The sequence below is a fragment of the Ischnura elegans genome, chromosome 5, assembly GCF_921293095.1.
Source record: "Ischnura elegans chromosome 5, ioIscEleg1.1, whole genome shotgun sequence".
NCBI classification, from domain to species: Eukaryota; Metazoa; Arthropoda; class Insecta; order Odonata; family Coenagrionidae; genus Ischnura; species Ischnura elegans.
This window is the reverse complement of record NC_060250.1, coordinates 74,783,222-74,798,115: the sequence shown is the minus strand read 5'-3', so window position 1 is coordinate 74,798,115 and position 14,894 is coordinate 74,783,222. Positions and strand designations below refer to the sequence as shown.

The 14,894-nt window shown below is 39.2% G+C and overlaps 1 protein-coding gene across 2 annotated transcripts in view; it reads right to left on the bottom strand.

The window, feature by feature from the left end:
* LOC124159069 (integrin alpha-PS1) overlaps window positions 1-14,894 on the bottom strand; it is a 324,679-nt gene that overhangs the window by 7,265 nt on the left and 302,520 nt on the right. For both annotated transcript variants that reach the window (XM_046534584.1, XM_046534585.1), the window contains 8 exons: window positions 11,679-11,782; window positions 10,324-10,451; window positions 9,565-9,770; window positions 8,705-8,909; window positions 6,746-7,025; window positions 5,272-5,522; window positions 3,904-4,361; window positions 1,589-1,737 (listed from right to left, as the gene is read on the bottom strand). In XM_046534584.1, coding sequence (XP_046390540.1) covers window positions 1,589-1,737; window positions 3,904-4,361; window positions 5,272-5,522; window positions 6,746-7,025; window positions 8,705-8,909; window positions 9,565-9,770; window positions 10,324-10,451; window positions 11,679-11,782 — 1,781 coding nt within the window. The remainder of the gene's footprint in view (window positions 1-1,588; window positions 1,738-3,903; window positions 4,362-5,271; window positions 5,523-6,745; window positions 7,026-8,704; window positions 8,910-9,564; window positions 9,771-10,323; window positions 10,452-11,678; window positions 11,783-14,894) is intronic.

Below are 14,894 nucleotides of genomic sequence, written 5' to 3'. Positions count from 1 at the left end.
CAGTTTAGACAAATGCTAATGGTCAATTTTAACCTCATTTGAAAAAGGCCACTTTGGCGCCAATGCCATGCCACTCCACGTGACGTCACAGGGACCTAGATTCTACATGAGTTGATAGGAGTTTTACATCGTCTGAGATTACTAATGCATGCATGAGGCACAGACTTCAAGGAAACATTTCTTAATAATCACCAATTAACCTTTTCCCTACTATACACCTAATTATATACTTGTGGACGTTTCCTGACCCGGGTGACGACGGGCGTATATTTACATGTGAGAATTTCCTGGCCAGGACAACGAAAGCCGTATATAAACGTTTTCTAGCTCTCCCCCTTTTAGGGCGGTCGCGGGTTTACGTCATCTTTGTCTCGGGACCCAACCCTGCGGGGTTCAGGATTTACTCTCGGAATCCGGGAGCAGGTACCCGGACCCCTCGCCTTTTATTACCCCTCTTAGCGGTAAGGGACAGCGGTCGTACAATTGTTTATCCAGTCAGTTTTCGCGATAAATATTAGTTCACTTCTCATAAAAAATAAACTAAGAATTGAATTATTTGTCTTTTGAGCTGCGTTTAAAAATTTTAAACGAAATTCTACGATAAATATTAACTTATATCTCGAGTTATGTATAAACATCAACATGGAAATCGTTGCTGCATTAAATGCGTTAATATTGACCTTAGAACTTCCTTTAAAATTGACAATGCTCAGTAAAAAATGAGGAATTCAATTCAAAGTCTGCAATTTACATGCAAGCAACAATTAAGCATTTGCTAAATACGTATAAGCAATACATAAGTTGACCGCGAACCAATGCCGTATGTATGGTCGTAAACCCAGAAAGGAGGGAGCACAACTACTCTCGGAGTCCGAGATAATGTGGAGTCCCAGCGGGGAGGGGTCGAAAAAGGTTCAGCGAGACCCTTCTTAACGAATGTCCTTCAAAAATGCTCCATATCATGAGAAAGAAGAGTCTCTTGGGGCTCAGTACAGCAGTCATGCTAAGACGAAAACTCCGCCGTCTCGAAAGGGTTAAATTGTATATGTTCGGAAAGTTTCCTTCCTTTGATAGGGTATTAATAATCCTTATTTAAGCCAAGCACTACCTGCTAGCAGGGAACTTTGCTACCTGCTAGCAGGCTGCATCGTATCCACACTCATATCCTCGCACCAAGGTGGCCTCACACATCGGCAGCCAGAACCAGAATGATGCCACACAGGCTTTTGCCAGCATTCATACTTAGCCATTGCATTTTCGTGCGCTTGAAAATTTTCAATTTTCTTATGATTGCAAAATATAGATATAATCATTTAAAAATCTAAAAGCATGAAATACGTACTCCAGGAGTAATAATCTCTCGATTTAGGCAATTAAAAAAAATAGGAAGCCTTGTTGATCACAAACAACAATCAATTCCTCCCTGCTGAAAATTTCCTTTTTCTATTTCAAAATCTGACTATAAACTAATGACTTTTTCAGACTTAACCTTCTTGAATTACTTTCAATACATTCACCAGAATAATCCACTTTCATGTTCAAAAGGTAAAAATGTTGGAGAGACAACATGAGAGATGATAATATTTACCTCAGTTTTTCTACCGATGTAGCTGAGATTGGCATGATGAGTGACAAATAATTGAGTTTCATATGCTGATTCACCATCATTTCGAACGGTAACATTCAAACCAATTTCCCTCAGCTGTCCCAACATAAGCTCCCATCCTCCATCTTTTCCTGAAACAATGGTTTAAAATGATCATTTTAAAAATGGATATTTAGTTGGGATTTGATTCCAATAAAAGATTATACATAGAGTTTAATAATATGTAAATCTATAAATTCTACGATAATGCATGAACTAACTTTGTTGTGATGCGAAATGATTATGTATTTTAAAACATATACATATTTATGTGAGATTTGATTCCAATCATATATTCTACATTGAGTTTAACCAGGCCCGTCGCTAGCTGATCTGGCGCCCGGGGCGAACTGGGATCGTGCGCCCCCTCCCCCCCCCCCCGCCCCATAACATTGATATATCTGCAATCGGGAGAGTTGAAAATATAATTGAAAACATTTTTTCGTAATAAAGATATTTTATCGATTATGAAAGTAAAACATACAAGGATATTTTTAAAAATTTTTTTCATCAGCAAACACGGTGCGCCCCCAACTTGCTGCACCCAGGGCAAAATGCCCTGGTTGCCCCGCCCTCGCGACGGGCCTGAGTTTAACTATACATCTATACATTCTATGGTGATGTATGCATCAACATATTCTCATGCTAATTGTAGCACGAAAACGTTTTCCTATTGTAGGCGCCGGCAGGAAAGGGTTGAGGATACAAAAACTATTAAACTAATAAAAATTAAACATTTATGATAAAATTTGGGGAATCTTGACCCCTGTGATTCCCCTCCTAAATCCGCCCCTTGTTCTAGGGTTTCATGCACCATTTACTCTATTTTGTTAATTCAAACCATGAATCATGGAGAAAGACATCTTGGGATGAAATATAGCCAGGATATAATATGGTCTGGAGAAATGAACTCTGGAAAAGACTCTTAGGCGGTTAAGAAATCACTCAACTCAAATTCAGTAGTGTGTAATGCAGTTTGCAATTATTTCTTCAGAAGAATGATGGATGGCATCCAGTCCAAGCTACCCAAGCAGCAGACAATATCCATCGGATATTTAAATAAAGTTGGTATATACATACCAAACACATTTTAATGTCATGATGGATATTTTGAAAACGTAATATAGATATCCTATTTGTAACACTGACAAGGAGTTGTAAAAATGAAGTGGCATAGATATTCAAGTATAATATCCCTGATATCAAAAAAATTGTTATTCCAAACAGTATCCATAGGTAGCATATGTTCTGTATAGAATTGAAGAGCACAAATGTTTTGCTTGAATGTCTGGGTATTACCAAAAATCATAATAAGCTCACCCAGTCAGGGGTGCAGCTAGAAATGAAGGCTGGGGGGGGTTTAGGTGCAACTAATACCAGGTGTATGGGGGTATGCAATACCCACCAGGATAAGCGGTAGGTGCGAGATTAATAAATTGCAAAATTTTAGGATAAATGGTTCAAAATGGTGAGTTTTACGGCTTTCTGAGAGATATTTTATTAATCCTTACACTATTCTATTAGTAATATCAATCCAATTAAGTAAAATGGATTAAACTTTGAAAGATTTCTAAGCTCTGGGGGGGGTTTTATCCCCCAAAACCCTCCCCTTGCTGTGCCACTGCACCCAGTCAGTGGCGTAACTAGGAATACGCTTGGTGGGGATGAGGTGGCCACCCCTCCTCCCAGGCAACGGGTCCGGGAAAATTTTTGAAAAAAGACATGCCTGGAAATACATTTTACATAATTTTGGCACTAAAATTTAACTTTAAGCAGATGCAGTTATTGTATACAAAAACTAGACAATAGCTTTAAATATTTATTTTTATTTCTCTGGCCTTTGGGGGGGATCTTTCCCCTTACCCCCCCCCATAGTTACGCCACCGCACCAAGTATCTCGTCATTAGATGCTGTAAAGAATTATAAGAGATGTTGTAATATGGATGTCGATGTTCTTTGTTGGACATAACTACAATGTTGTTTTGCAGGCCCTTTGGATTAACATGGATATTACATGGATGTCATATGTTAATGCCGACAATGTTTTATGGATGTTGTGGGGATATTGATTGCTGCTTGGGTAATTTTTTTTATAACTCCCCAAAGCTATGAAGCTAATGCACCTGAAGTGCTAGTTTAAAATTATCACTACATATTTGTTTTCTAAAAAAACAGCCTTAACTTAACGCCCGTTAAATGCATACCAAAATCTACTTGGGCATTCCCTGAACATACAAGAATTACTTCTAGGGTCTTACCTCTCGTTAAGTTCAATGAAGAAATGGTAACAAGGTTGGATTCACAAATGTCATTTTCCCCACAGTCTTTCTGGAAATGAGCTGCAAACACATGGGCAGCTTTCTGCTGGTTCAAGATAGGATATCGGTCAATAGGAGGCAAAGGACCAAACTCACTCTCTATCCTTGGTTCTTCCTGGACTAATGTATACGTAAGTTTGAATTGAATAGGTGATTGGATGTCCCGTGTATTTTCCTTTAGATAAGCAACTTCTGAAGTGCAATGCCTCAGAGAGGCACTGATTCGGCGCTCTAAAACTGAGGGTCTAGTTTCATAGTTATCTCCCAGCCACACACGGGAAAATTTTCGTCCACTGAACGTTTCTGCTTCCAGATGGTATTTCAAGGTAAAGTTCTGGTTGGTATTCAGCAGTGCATTGGTTGCAGACTCAATTTTAAAGCAGGCATCAAAGGTGAAGCTGAAGGAACAAAATAGACACAAATTGATAAAAATGAACAGATATCGCTACGAAGCTTAAACTATTAAAAAAAAATCATAGTCAATATTTCAGCTGACAAAATATTTATCAATTGATTATATGACATCGTTTCCAAATACTCAGACCGAAAATAATTTTCCTTTCATAATTTTACAGTAGGTATCACACAAAATTGCATGTTGCAGTTACATACATCATAATGAACTACATAAATATAGAAATAATTCTAATTTTGGATAAAAAGTATACTCTATTTTGGATTAACCATCCTTTGCCAGCTGATATTCAAGGAGTCATCAAATATGACTTTACAGCTAAGGCTTTAAATTTTATGAATTTACAGGGGCATAGTTTTTTTGTACAGGTATGTAGATTAGGGCGGATCAGAAAAATCTATTTTTTTCAAATCCATCTGGCCCAATGAAAAAAAGTTTTGGGACCGATCAAAAATAAGGCCTGAAAAATTTGAGACTTATAGGTGAACCCCTGACCCTCGCTCAAATGCAATTTGGGGAGGAGGGTCACAATACTAATAATATAATATTTGATGGTCATTCCCTATAGATTTTGGTGAGTTACTGGTCTTTCACGTCAAAAATTTCGTGCATTTTGACGTATCTGCCACCGTTTAGCCACAAAATGCCTACTTTGAGTCCGCGGAGAAAATATTCCAATGCCCACGCAGCGTCGCGGATACAAGAATGTCAGGCCGATCCCGTCCCCTCCCCGCTCGCTTCTCCCCCTCAAGAGATCTCAAAATTTTCAGGCCTTATTTTTGATCGGTCCCACAACTTTTTTTCATAGGGCCAGATGGATTTGAAAAAAATCGATTTTTCCGATCCGCCCTTATGTACATGCCTTTTGCCAAGATTTCAATGTTTGTACTTACCAAGTCCAATTTGCGTTCGGGAACCGGGCACAGCCAGGTCTAGAGGGATCTATATTTTTCAAATGTCTGTCTACAATATTTATGGTTATCCCAATGATTGGCCTGGAACGTATGAGCATCACCTTGTCTTCTTCGTAAGCACCCACTAATAGGTCAGGATAGCCATTTTCATCCAAATCAACTCCTCCACTAAGGGAGTGACCAAAAGTTACTGGGCCTTTCTTGTCTGGAAAATCTTCTGAGTGTATGACCTGAAAAAATTATGAAGATGAATTACACCTTGGTTTAACCTTTTCCCTACTAAAGACGTATATATACATGTGGACGTTTCCTGACCTGGGAGATGAAAGCCATATATTTACGTGTGAGATTTTCCTGGCTAGGAGAACAAAAGCCGTATATATATACGTTTTCTAGCTCTCCCCCTTTCAGGACAGTCGCAGGTTTACGTTGTCTTTGTCTCGGGACCCAACGCTGTGGGGTTTAGGATTTACCCTTGGAATCCGGGAGCAGGTACCTGGACCCCTAGTCTTTTATTACCCCTCTTAGCGGTAAGGTCATGCAATTGTTTATCCAGTCAGTTATCGAAATAAATATTTGTCCTTTTCTCAAGAAATATAAACTAAGAATTGAATTCTTTGTCTTTTGAGCTGCCTTTATAATTTTTAAACGAAATTCTACGATAAATTAACTTATATCTCGAGTTCTGTATAAACATCAACATGGAAATTGTTGCTACATTAAATGCGTTAATATTAACCTTAGAACTTCGTTTAAAATTTGACAGTGCTCAGAAAAAAATGAGGAATTCAATTCAAAGTCTGAAATTTACGAGCAAGCAACAATTATCCATATGCTAAATACATATAAGCAATACATAAGTTGACCACAAACCAATACTGCAGGTATTGTTGTAAAACCGGAAAGGAGGGAGCGCAACTACTCTCGGAGTCTGAGATAATGCTAATGCGGAGTCCCAGAGCGGAGGGGTTGAAAAAGGTTCCGCGAGACCATTCTTAACGAATGTCCTCCAAAAATGCTCCGTACCACGAGAAAGAAGAGTCTCTTGGGGCTCAGTACAGCAGTCATGCTAAGACGAAAACTCCGCCATCTCGAAAGGGTTAAGCTATGAATGATTGTGAATTTGGTAATAACCATTTTGACTTTGAATGGTGAACAGGACAAAGCAACAGGAATGCCTCTGTGATTGAGAGATATAGATCAATTAGTGATAAGACTCTCACACAGCAGTGGAAATTGGATTCAAAATTCCATCACAATTGTAGAGATTCAAGAATTCTCAGTCAGTGTGCTCCCATTATCACCTTTTCAATAAGTTTTGAACAGACAGCTAATATACTATGAATATCAGCTACTGAAAACATTTTGAAGCTAAAATCTCAATGTTCTTGCAATCAAGTATTCAGCTATTGGAGTGCCTATCTTCAGTGAAAATTAAATACCAAAGGCTTACCTGAGAGGGTTCGGTAATAAGGCCATCAGGGGAGCCCAAGTAAATGTAAACAGTTCCATTTCCTTCATAAGGAGCACCAACTGCAATGTCATCACAGCCATTCATGTCGAGGTCCCCAAGAGAGGTAATAGCAAAACCAAAGCGTGATTCCTTCTTCCCAGTTATCTTTACTGGTTCAGAACAATTGAAGCAATGGTCAGCATTATTCAAATAGACATAGATCGCTCCACCAACATCTCTCCCATGATAAAATGGAGCTCCTACAATCAGATCTGGAATCCTGCAATGTTAATGAAAATATGAAAAAAATAGTAATATAGAAAATGAAGTTGCTAACCAAGCACACTGATTTTCCAGAACATCACAATTTTCTGTGAAGCCACCAGTGGCGGCACGTGCATATACGCATGTTAGCAAGTGCACACCCAAAGATGAATAAATTATAAAAGAAAACTATTCCTTTGCAACGCGAAGGATAAAAGTACTGTCTGCATATGCAAGAAACATGAGCCTCCGAACGCTACAGCTATCTCCTTTTCGAATTCACCGCTCTACAAGTGTGCGATCCTGTGGCACCATGCTGGGCGCATTTTCGGTCTGTGCGATCGCTTGAGGGAGCTCTGGCGGGACGAGGTAAGCGGGGGGATATGTGCTGTTCAAAGGGGCGATGGGAGCAGACTCAAAACCATGCGAGTGTTCACGCGCATGTTTTTGGTGACTGACTAGCAGGTAGTGTAGTGGTGTAGCCGCCACCTACACTACCTGCGCCCAGGATCCTAGTCCGTCTACAGAGCCATCTGTATAGCCATTTTCTACACTACTTCCTCATAGGGTGTAAGGAAAAGAGAATGAATTTCAACTACCGTCACTTGTAAAGGTGTGTTGAGAATAATTATTTTCATACATGCTAATATTATTTCTGTTCGTGCAATTTTAAGGGTAGAGTGTACCAGTGATATTTTTTGCTTGCTATGTATTCTATTACGACGAAATATGACGCTCATGGATTAGGATTAACATAATATAATTAAATCATCCTATATCTGCTCTAATGCACACCCTAGATAAATTACCACCAGCCGCCACTGGAAGCCACCACTGTGCAATAAGAATTTGTGAAATTTTAGGAAAATTATAATAGCAAAAAAACTGAAGACTTTCTCGTTATTATTATTTATTATATTCAATTTATTATTTCAGGACAGCAAGTATTTTAAGTTCTTCCAAACAAGGGTCCAACTTTTATTTCTGAAATATACTGCTCTTATTATAATAGAAAACAGTACACAAGGTAGCCAACCTAAGGTCACAGTCATGAATGGATGCTCAGCCACAGGATTTAGCACAGATTTTCTAGGTACTCAGAATGGTTAAAGCTCAAACTCAGCAGGAGGAAAGACCACCACAGTTGATATGTTGTGCGTGAGAGGAATTTGTTAAATTCAGCCGTTAGGAAACTAATGTGTTATGTCATATCGATAGGATTCTTGTGCAGAGAATATGGATGCACTGCAGTTAAATGGTTGGATGTATGGGAAGATGCAAGAAAATTTCTGCAAGCCTTAAAATGGTTACATACTGAATAGGGAGAAAATTTCAACGATTAAAAAGCATTAGTGGCACCAACTGTGCAAAAATAAAATACTTAAAAAATAAAAAACCGTATTTCTCCGAATATAGTCCCCCTCCCTTCTAATTTTGAGGCTTCAGTTTCGGGAAAATTTAAAAAAATGCATTTGAATATAGTCCCCCCCTTTACTTTTACCACAGGCATTTTTGGAAAAAAAGGGGGGACTATATTCAGACATATACGGTACTTAAAAACTACCAGGTTTGGTTTTCCCACATGACGTCTATCACTTTAAATGCAATGAACACAATGTTTTTATATCACTTGAGAACAACTATAGTGCTACTCCAATGACTGTAAATACTTGAAGGTATGAAGAATATACTCACTTGTCACAATTTACATCTGCAGTTGCTACCTCATAACCAAAGCTGGAAGCAAATAACTCTCCACTCAGGATGGAATGCACCTTTAGGTGGGTGACTGACTTCTTTTTGGTGAACAGGACAACTTGCCCTGTTCCATTGGAACGAGGAGCTCCTCCAGCATATGATAATTCGTTTCCAAAGAAATTTCCAGCAGCAACCGACATACCTAAAGAGGGAATATGTTAGAAAGAGATGAGAGAGGGTTATTTTTTTTGCATTACATAGACGGGAAATAACTCAGGTCACCCACACCCAAGGCCAGAGACAATACAGGGAGTCACTCACTACCTATGAACCAGGGTGAGGTAGAGATCAACAGATAGGGAATATCCATAAATCATGTTAGGTGAAAGAATGAAGGAATATGGTAAATATCATGAATGGAGGGAAAGATTTACTGTAAAAAAGCTGCCTATCTCTGAAAATAAATCTTGGAATTAAAGTTTAAAAATTTCCTTGAAAATTCAATTCCATAACATACAGAAATGATTTTAAACCCATTTGAAATAGAGAGTATAGGTCGGTTAAGGTAATCAATATATCATACTCTGCCAAAATTTCTGAATTTAATGAATTACATTAACAGGGCTGCATCAGAAGAAGTATGCGAGTTAATTCAACACTTCAAAACCAATACAATTTAGAAAGTGATGACATCCCTAAGGTATATGTTTAATTGCATGTGCTAGGGTCTGAATTTTCTCTAACCTCGACTCCCTAATTTAAATTGATTTTTACATCAAAACTCCCTGCAGAGATTTTATGTGGATCTGCCTCAGAGCCTCACTCCTGTGATTATTCTTCCAATTGCTTTAACTTACCCAAATAGCTGTACTTGTCAACTGGAGCTCCATCTTGCAATGGTCCGAAATATGTTGTCTTGTCTCTCTCGAGGTACACGTCAGTCACACTCTTCACAAAAACAGTTCCTCTCCACGTATGGGGTCCTGGCGTTCCAATTACAACATCATCTTCAACCACTGCTCCTGATGTACCAGCCTGGCAGTAGCCGAATTGTTCATGTGCTCTGTAGAGGAAATAAATTCAGTTATCAGATCAGAAAAATTCCATACAAAAGAGAAGAATTCAGATGGCCTTTTGGAAACGTCAACAATCTAAAGTTTCATCATCAAATTTCCAATTGTTCCCATTCTCACATTAAGGAGATGCATGGCTTTCAACTTTGAGGGATGGAATATTTTATTTGTCATAATCTAGCCACGAAAGGATTTTTTTAATATACCATTAATTTGACATATATAACATTGATATAGACTAAAGCTACTGTAAAATTATATATTTTATTCATATGTTGACCTTTTTTAAGAATTAATGAGAGAATGATTGGAAACACTATTTTTACAAGGTTTTTTTAGTAAATTGATCCATCAAAATCTGAAGGATGCCCATCACAGTAGGTCAAAGAAGTCTTAACACAGTGTTATACTAGGTTATATTTTCTCAACAAAAGGTGGATCATAAGAAAAATTATGTATCAAATATTTGAAATGTAATTTTTTTTGGAGAGAGAGAAACCTGAAACCTAATTAAATTGAATTATAATTTGGATTTTCCCTTACCGGTTAACTGGCCGCCCTTTGCAGGGTTCTACAGCTTCAAATAAGTCGAGGTACTGGTTGAGGGTGTAACATAAGCCATAACCCCACTGAAAATCAGCACCTTTTCTAATGTATCTATGAGCACAAACCTGGGGAGGAGAGAGAATGAGATAACATAAAATGATTCGATACGTAAGCACCAAAAACAATAGAGAAATTTTGAATGGCAATTTACTGATTGTCATAATAGCAATTGGAATAATTTATTTCCTCTTGGATTAGCTCATATATATGGAACAGAATTTGAGCAGATGAGGTGGGGGAAATAATGTCTTCAAACAAAGGTTGACCTACTTACTGAAATTTTACAATGAATCAGCATCAAAATTATAACCAATGTTAATGAACTTGAGTAAGAGAATATGAGACAAAAATAGGTAGCATTATCACACAGGGAAAACAAAATATCAACAGTATCAGAAATATAAATATTCATTGAACTGCTCCTATTTGAAGACTTACATCCAAATATATGAAACAGATAACATCAACAAATTTCACAATGGTATTCACATCAAATTACGGAAAGGCAATACTGTATGCTGGAACACTGAGTAATGATGTGAGGTTGCAGACACTCCACACTAACACCAGATAAATGTAGTACACCATAGTCTTTTTAAGACCCCTTTCAAACAAAAAAAAGAGACAAATTGTCTCTCCAATGGCCTGATAATGCAGTATGTAGCAGATATTGCAAACCCTTCCTAGTTTGTGCAAACTATAAGTCCTATATCCAACACTTCATTCATCAGTACAACCACAGAATCAAACCCAAGGAAAAATATTAATGCTAATTCTAATAATTTAACAATTTGAAACTTTACTCCCACAATATCGTGTATCAAGAAATAAATACAAAATTAACAATGAAGGGCAATGAATACAGACTAGGCAACTAGAGAGTAATCCCTGAAAATCTATCGCTGGAGCCATAGGCAGATACAGGGGGGCACGGGCGCACGTGCCCCCTCAGACGCTTAAAAAATAGGCATTATTTTGAACACAAATGTTAATAAATTTTACATTTCAACATAAAAATTATATAAATTTGCATATTAAAAACTTATATATTTCGTTGAGTAATTGTTGCATGTAGTTTTAATCTCAAATATGAGACGACCGTTTGTCCGTCAGACCCTGGTTCCTCCCCCCCCCCCCCCCCAAATCCTGGATCCGCCCTTGGCCGGAGCTATTACTCTGAGGGACGGAAAAAATGATCGAGTGATTCAAGCTTAACTTTCGACGCGTGCGCAGTTCAGAGAGGTTATAATGTCACGGAGGGGTCGCGATCGCGGGGCGATGCAGTTACTCACCAGGACCTTGCCTCCAACTCCCCTGCTCCGCACGGTGACCCCGAGCCATTGGCCGTCCTTGATCTCGTCATCCATGGGAGGCGACAGCTCCCTCGAGTCCACATCTGCTCCCAAGGCGGCGCCAGACGGCGATCCATCCGAGGGTGGTTTTCAGGTTGGCGGGGCGACGAGGGCCACGCCGTCGGATGCGGCGATGAGCAGAGGACACAAAAAAGAACGGACTGCAGATGAGTTTGGGTTCGGTGGCAACATATAGTATAGCGAAGCGCTGGATGATGTGATGATTTTCCCATGAATAGCGGCGACAGCGCGACAGGTAAGGGTGTTGTAAGGTATTTGGGGGAGGCTAACGATAGCTAAGGTCATTTGCACCATGAGCAGTGCTGTAGTTGGAAATAAAATTTAGGCGGTATTCACCAAAAATTACAACAGCTGAACATGCATTATACATCCGGCCGCGAAGGTATTTAAACCGGTACGCTTATAACGAGTTTGGATTTTAGGGGGTTCGCCGTACCGGCCCAACTACAGCACTGACCGTGAGGGATGGGTGAGGAAGGATGAGCGGAAGGAAACCCGGGGTCGGAATCGCCCTTTACGAAAGGCGCCAAGTGAACCACAGTTTGAACGTCCCATCCGAAGGAGGGAGGGCTAGCTGTACGAAGCAGCTCATCCGTACTGCTCACATTTCACCTGGCTCGGTAGATGAGAACGTTTCCTGTCCCAACTTTCCTGACCGCAAGCGTCCAAACTTCGCATATTGCTGTTATGCCAACGGCAATAGGTCGTCTTTCGGATCTTGAGTTGGTATATGGTCATAGGCGGATTTAGGGGAGGGGAGTACACAGGGGGCACGTGCCCCCCCAGACGTTAAAAAAATAGCCAAGATTATCAATATGGTTATCATTACGTTCGTTTCGTTTTGTCTACAGCGGATCCTTAATCATTTAATTTCAGGTTAATAACTTTAATATTAAAATAAATGGAATATTTAGTACAGTAATACTTTCATGTTATTTTTTTTTAAATCTCAAATGTGAGAAGACCATTTGCCTGTCAGACCCCCAGAAAAAAAATCCTGGATCCGCTCTTGGTTATGGTGCTTAAAGGCAGAAATCGTCTTGATTTGCTGAGAATAAGGTTGTAGCTGTCAGACATAACTGACCAAACCAAAATTAAATTTCATTTTCAAGTTTCAGTGAATTTTTAATAAAAGCAGTACTACGACATCACAACTTCGCACTATGTCGGATACCTAGCATGCATTGCACCTGGCAGGAATATCCCACAAACAGTCCCAACACCAGGTCGGAACTGCTAACTACTGGTCATTCGCGGGATACATACGTATAGATTATTGGACCTTTTTACGACCCATTTTGGCGGTGTTATTGGTGCGGAATCCGGATGCGACCGTACGAAGTGCCCTCCAAAGAGAACTCGAGTAGGGATCGGACAATCACTAAAAATCTCTTCCACCGCCGGAATTCAAACCCGGGCCCGTAGGGTGCGCAGCCCACACTATAGCCAACACACCACTCCGATCCCTGTCACGGTTAGGATCACAGCGAAGGGATTTGAAGATAGAGGAAGGGAATTCGTCTCTGAGGGAAACGGACTCGTTCGATTTCGGTCATGAAGATTGCTGGGTTTGGTCGTCGAGGTCAAGATATGGGTAGCTTTATTTACCCATCTGTTTCTCTTCTCATCAATCTTTTGAATCTTTTCTTATTGAATAAATTTATTTCGGACGTCATTTTCCTCTTAATTCATCAGTATCTTGCAACTAAAAATTAAATTTGGATACCTACACTAACAAAGTCGCCTGCTGTATCTCATTGGATTTCATTGATTTCTCACCCTTTTCATTCAAAATACTTCACACACCCACTTCAAGTTATGTGATAATTACAATGTGATTAAATATTAAAAGAGAGGAGCCCGTGAGCACCTGCGTGCCAGCTGAGAATCTGGCTCCAAAAATGAAGGAATGGAAAAGGGTATCTTTTTTTCTGAAACCAAACCGGTCTTGATAATAATCGAAGAATAGAAGATTTACGGGTGAATTTATTGAACCATAGAAAGTAAATGTACTATGGGTGGTTTAACGATTTCTAATACAAATATTGCCTTATTATTTGTATACCACTGGCATCAACTAGGAATATTTTTAGGGAATAATTGCTTTTGAACTATGCAATAAAATTACGCACTGCCAAGGCAATATGTGTCTAATTTAAATTATCATTTAACTTTCATGAGAATGCACAGACGTGAAAATCGATTTTTTAGTCTTTGGTCACAATTAAAAACAAACCATCTTATTATAGAAAATAGAAGCGCTTCGGTTCAAATAATTTATGCAACATTAGGCATCATCATAATAATTTTTGAGACGACTGAATATCTTCATATTAAGAAATAAATGAATAAACTCTATTTTCTAGAATACGGCACGCGGCAATGTCTACTTGCACCAACTGAAGGCCTCTATCGTATTTTAATGTGATGCTCATTCACTTAAAAAGACGACAGGACTTTCCACATTATGCTTAAAATGCAAATACGGTTGGATCACTCCTCCCAAGGCATGGCTGCGTCAAGGATTACCCTCAGTGGTATGCAAATCAAAACACGATTCTTTCGCCTTTCAAGCACTAACTGTACATATCACTGCTCCCAAATACTTAGCCACGGTTTTAGTCAAATGTGCAAGCATAACGAATTGCATTCGCTTCGATCCCTCACTAATAAAAAAATGAACCAGCAGACCTCATTCGACGACGTATCTCGATGATTCTTGGCTTTTCTAGGAGGAAAAATATGTATTGGTCTTACCACAGCCCAAGAGCGTACCCAAGATCAAAACTAGAAGGGGGGAGAGGGGCAAGCCATGGTCTTCCCGTTTGTGACACCTAAACATAGAGTAGGCGAATGAAACAATTTTATCAATGCTTTATTGGTTAGTAAAATGTCTTGCTTCAAAATATTGATTTTCATTCTATTTAAAAGTCTCATACTAATATATAATTTTTCTAGGGTGAAAAAAACTGGTTAAAAATGTTAAACTATCTTTTTTTGTTTCGAGGGGGGGGGGTGGCGCATGAACTGCTCCCCTCCAGTTCCTCGCTGGATACGCCCATGTTACGTCCTATTTGAGAGACATGAAGTATGCTCGAAAAGTGGGGAAGACGTATGTGCGAAAAGTGATGCCGG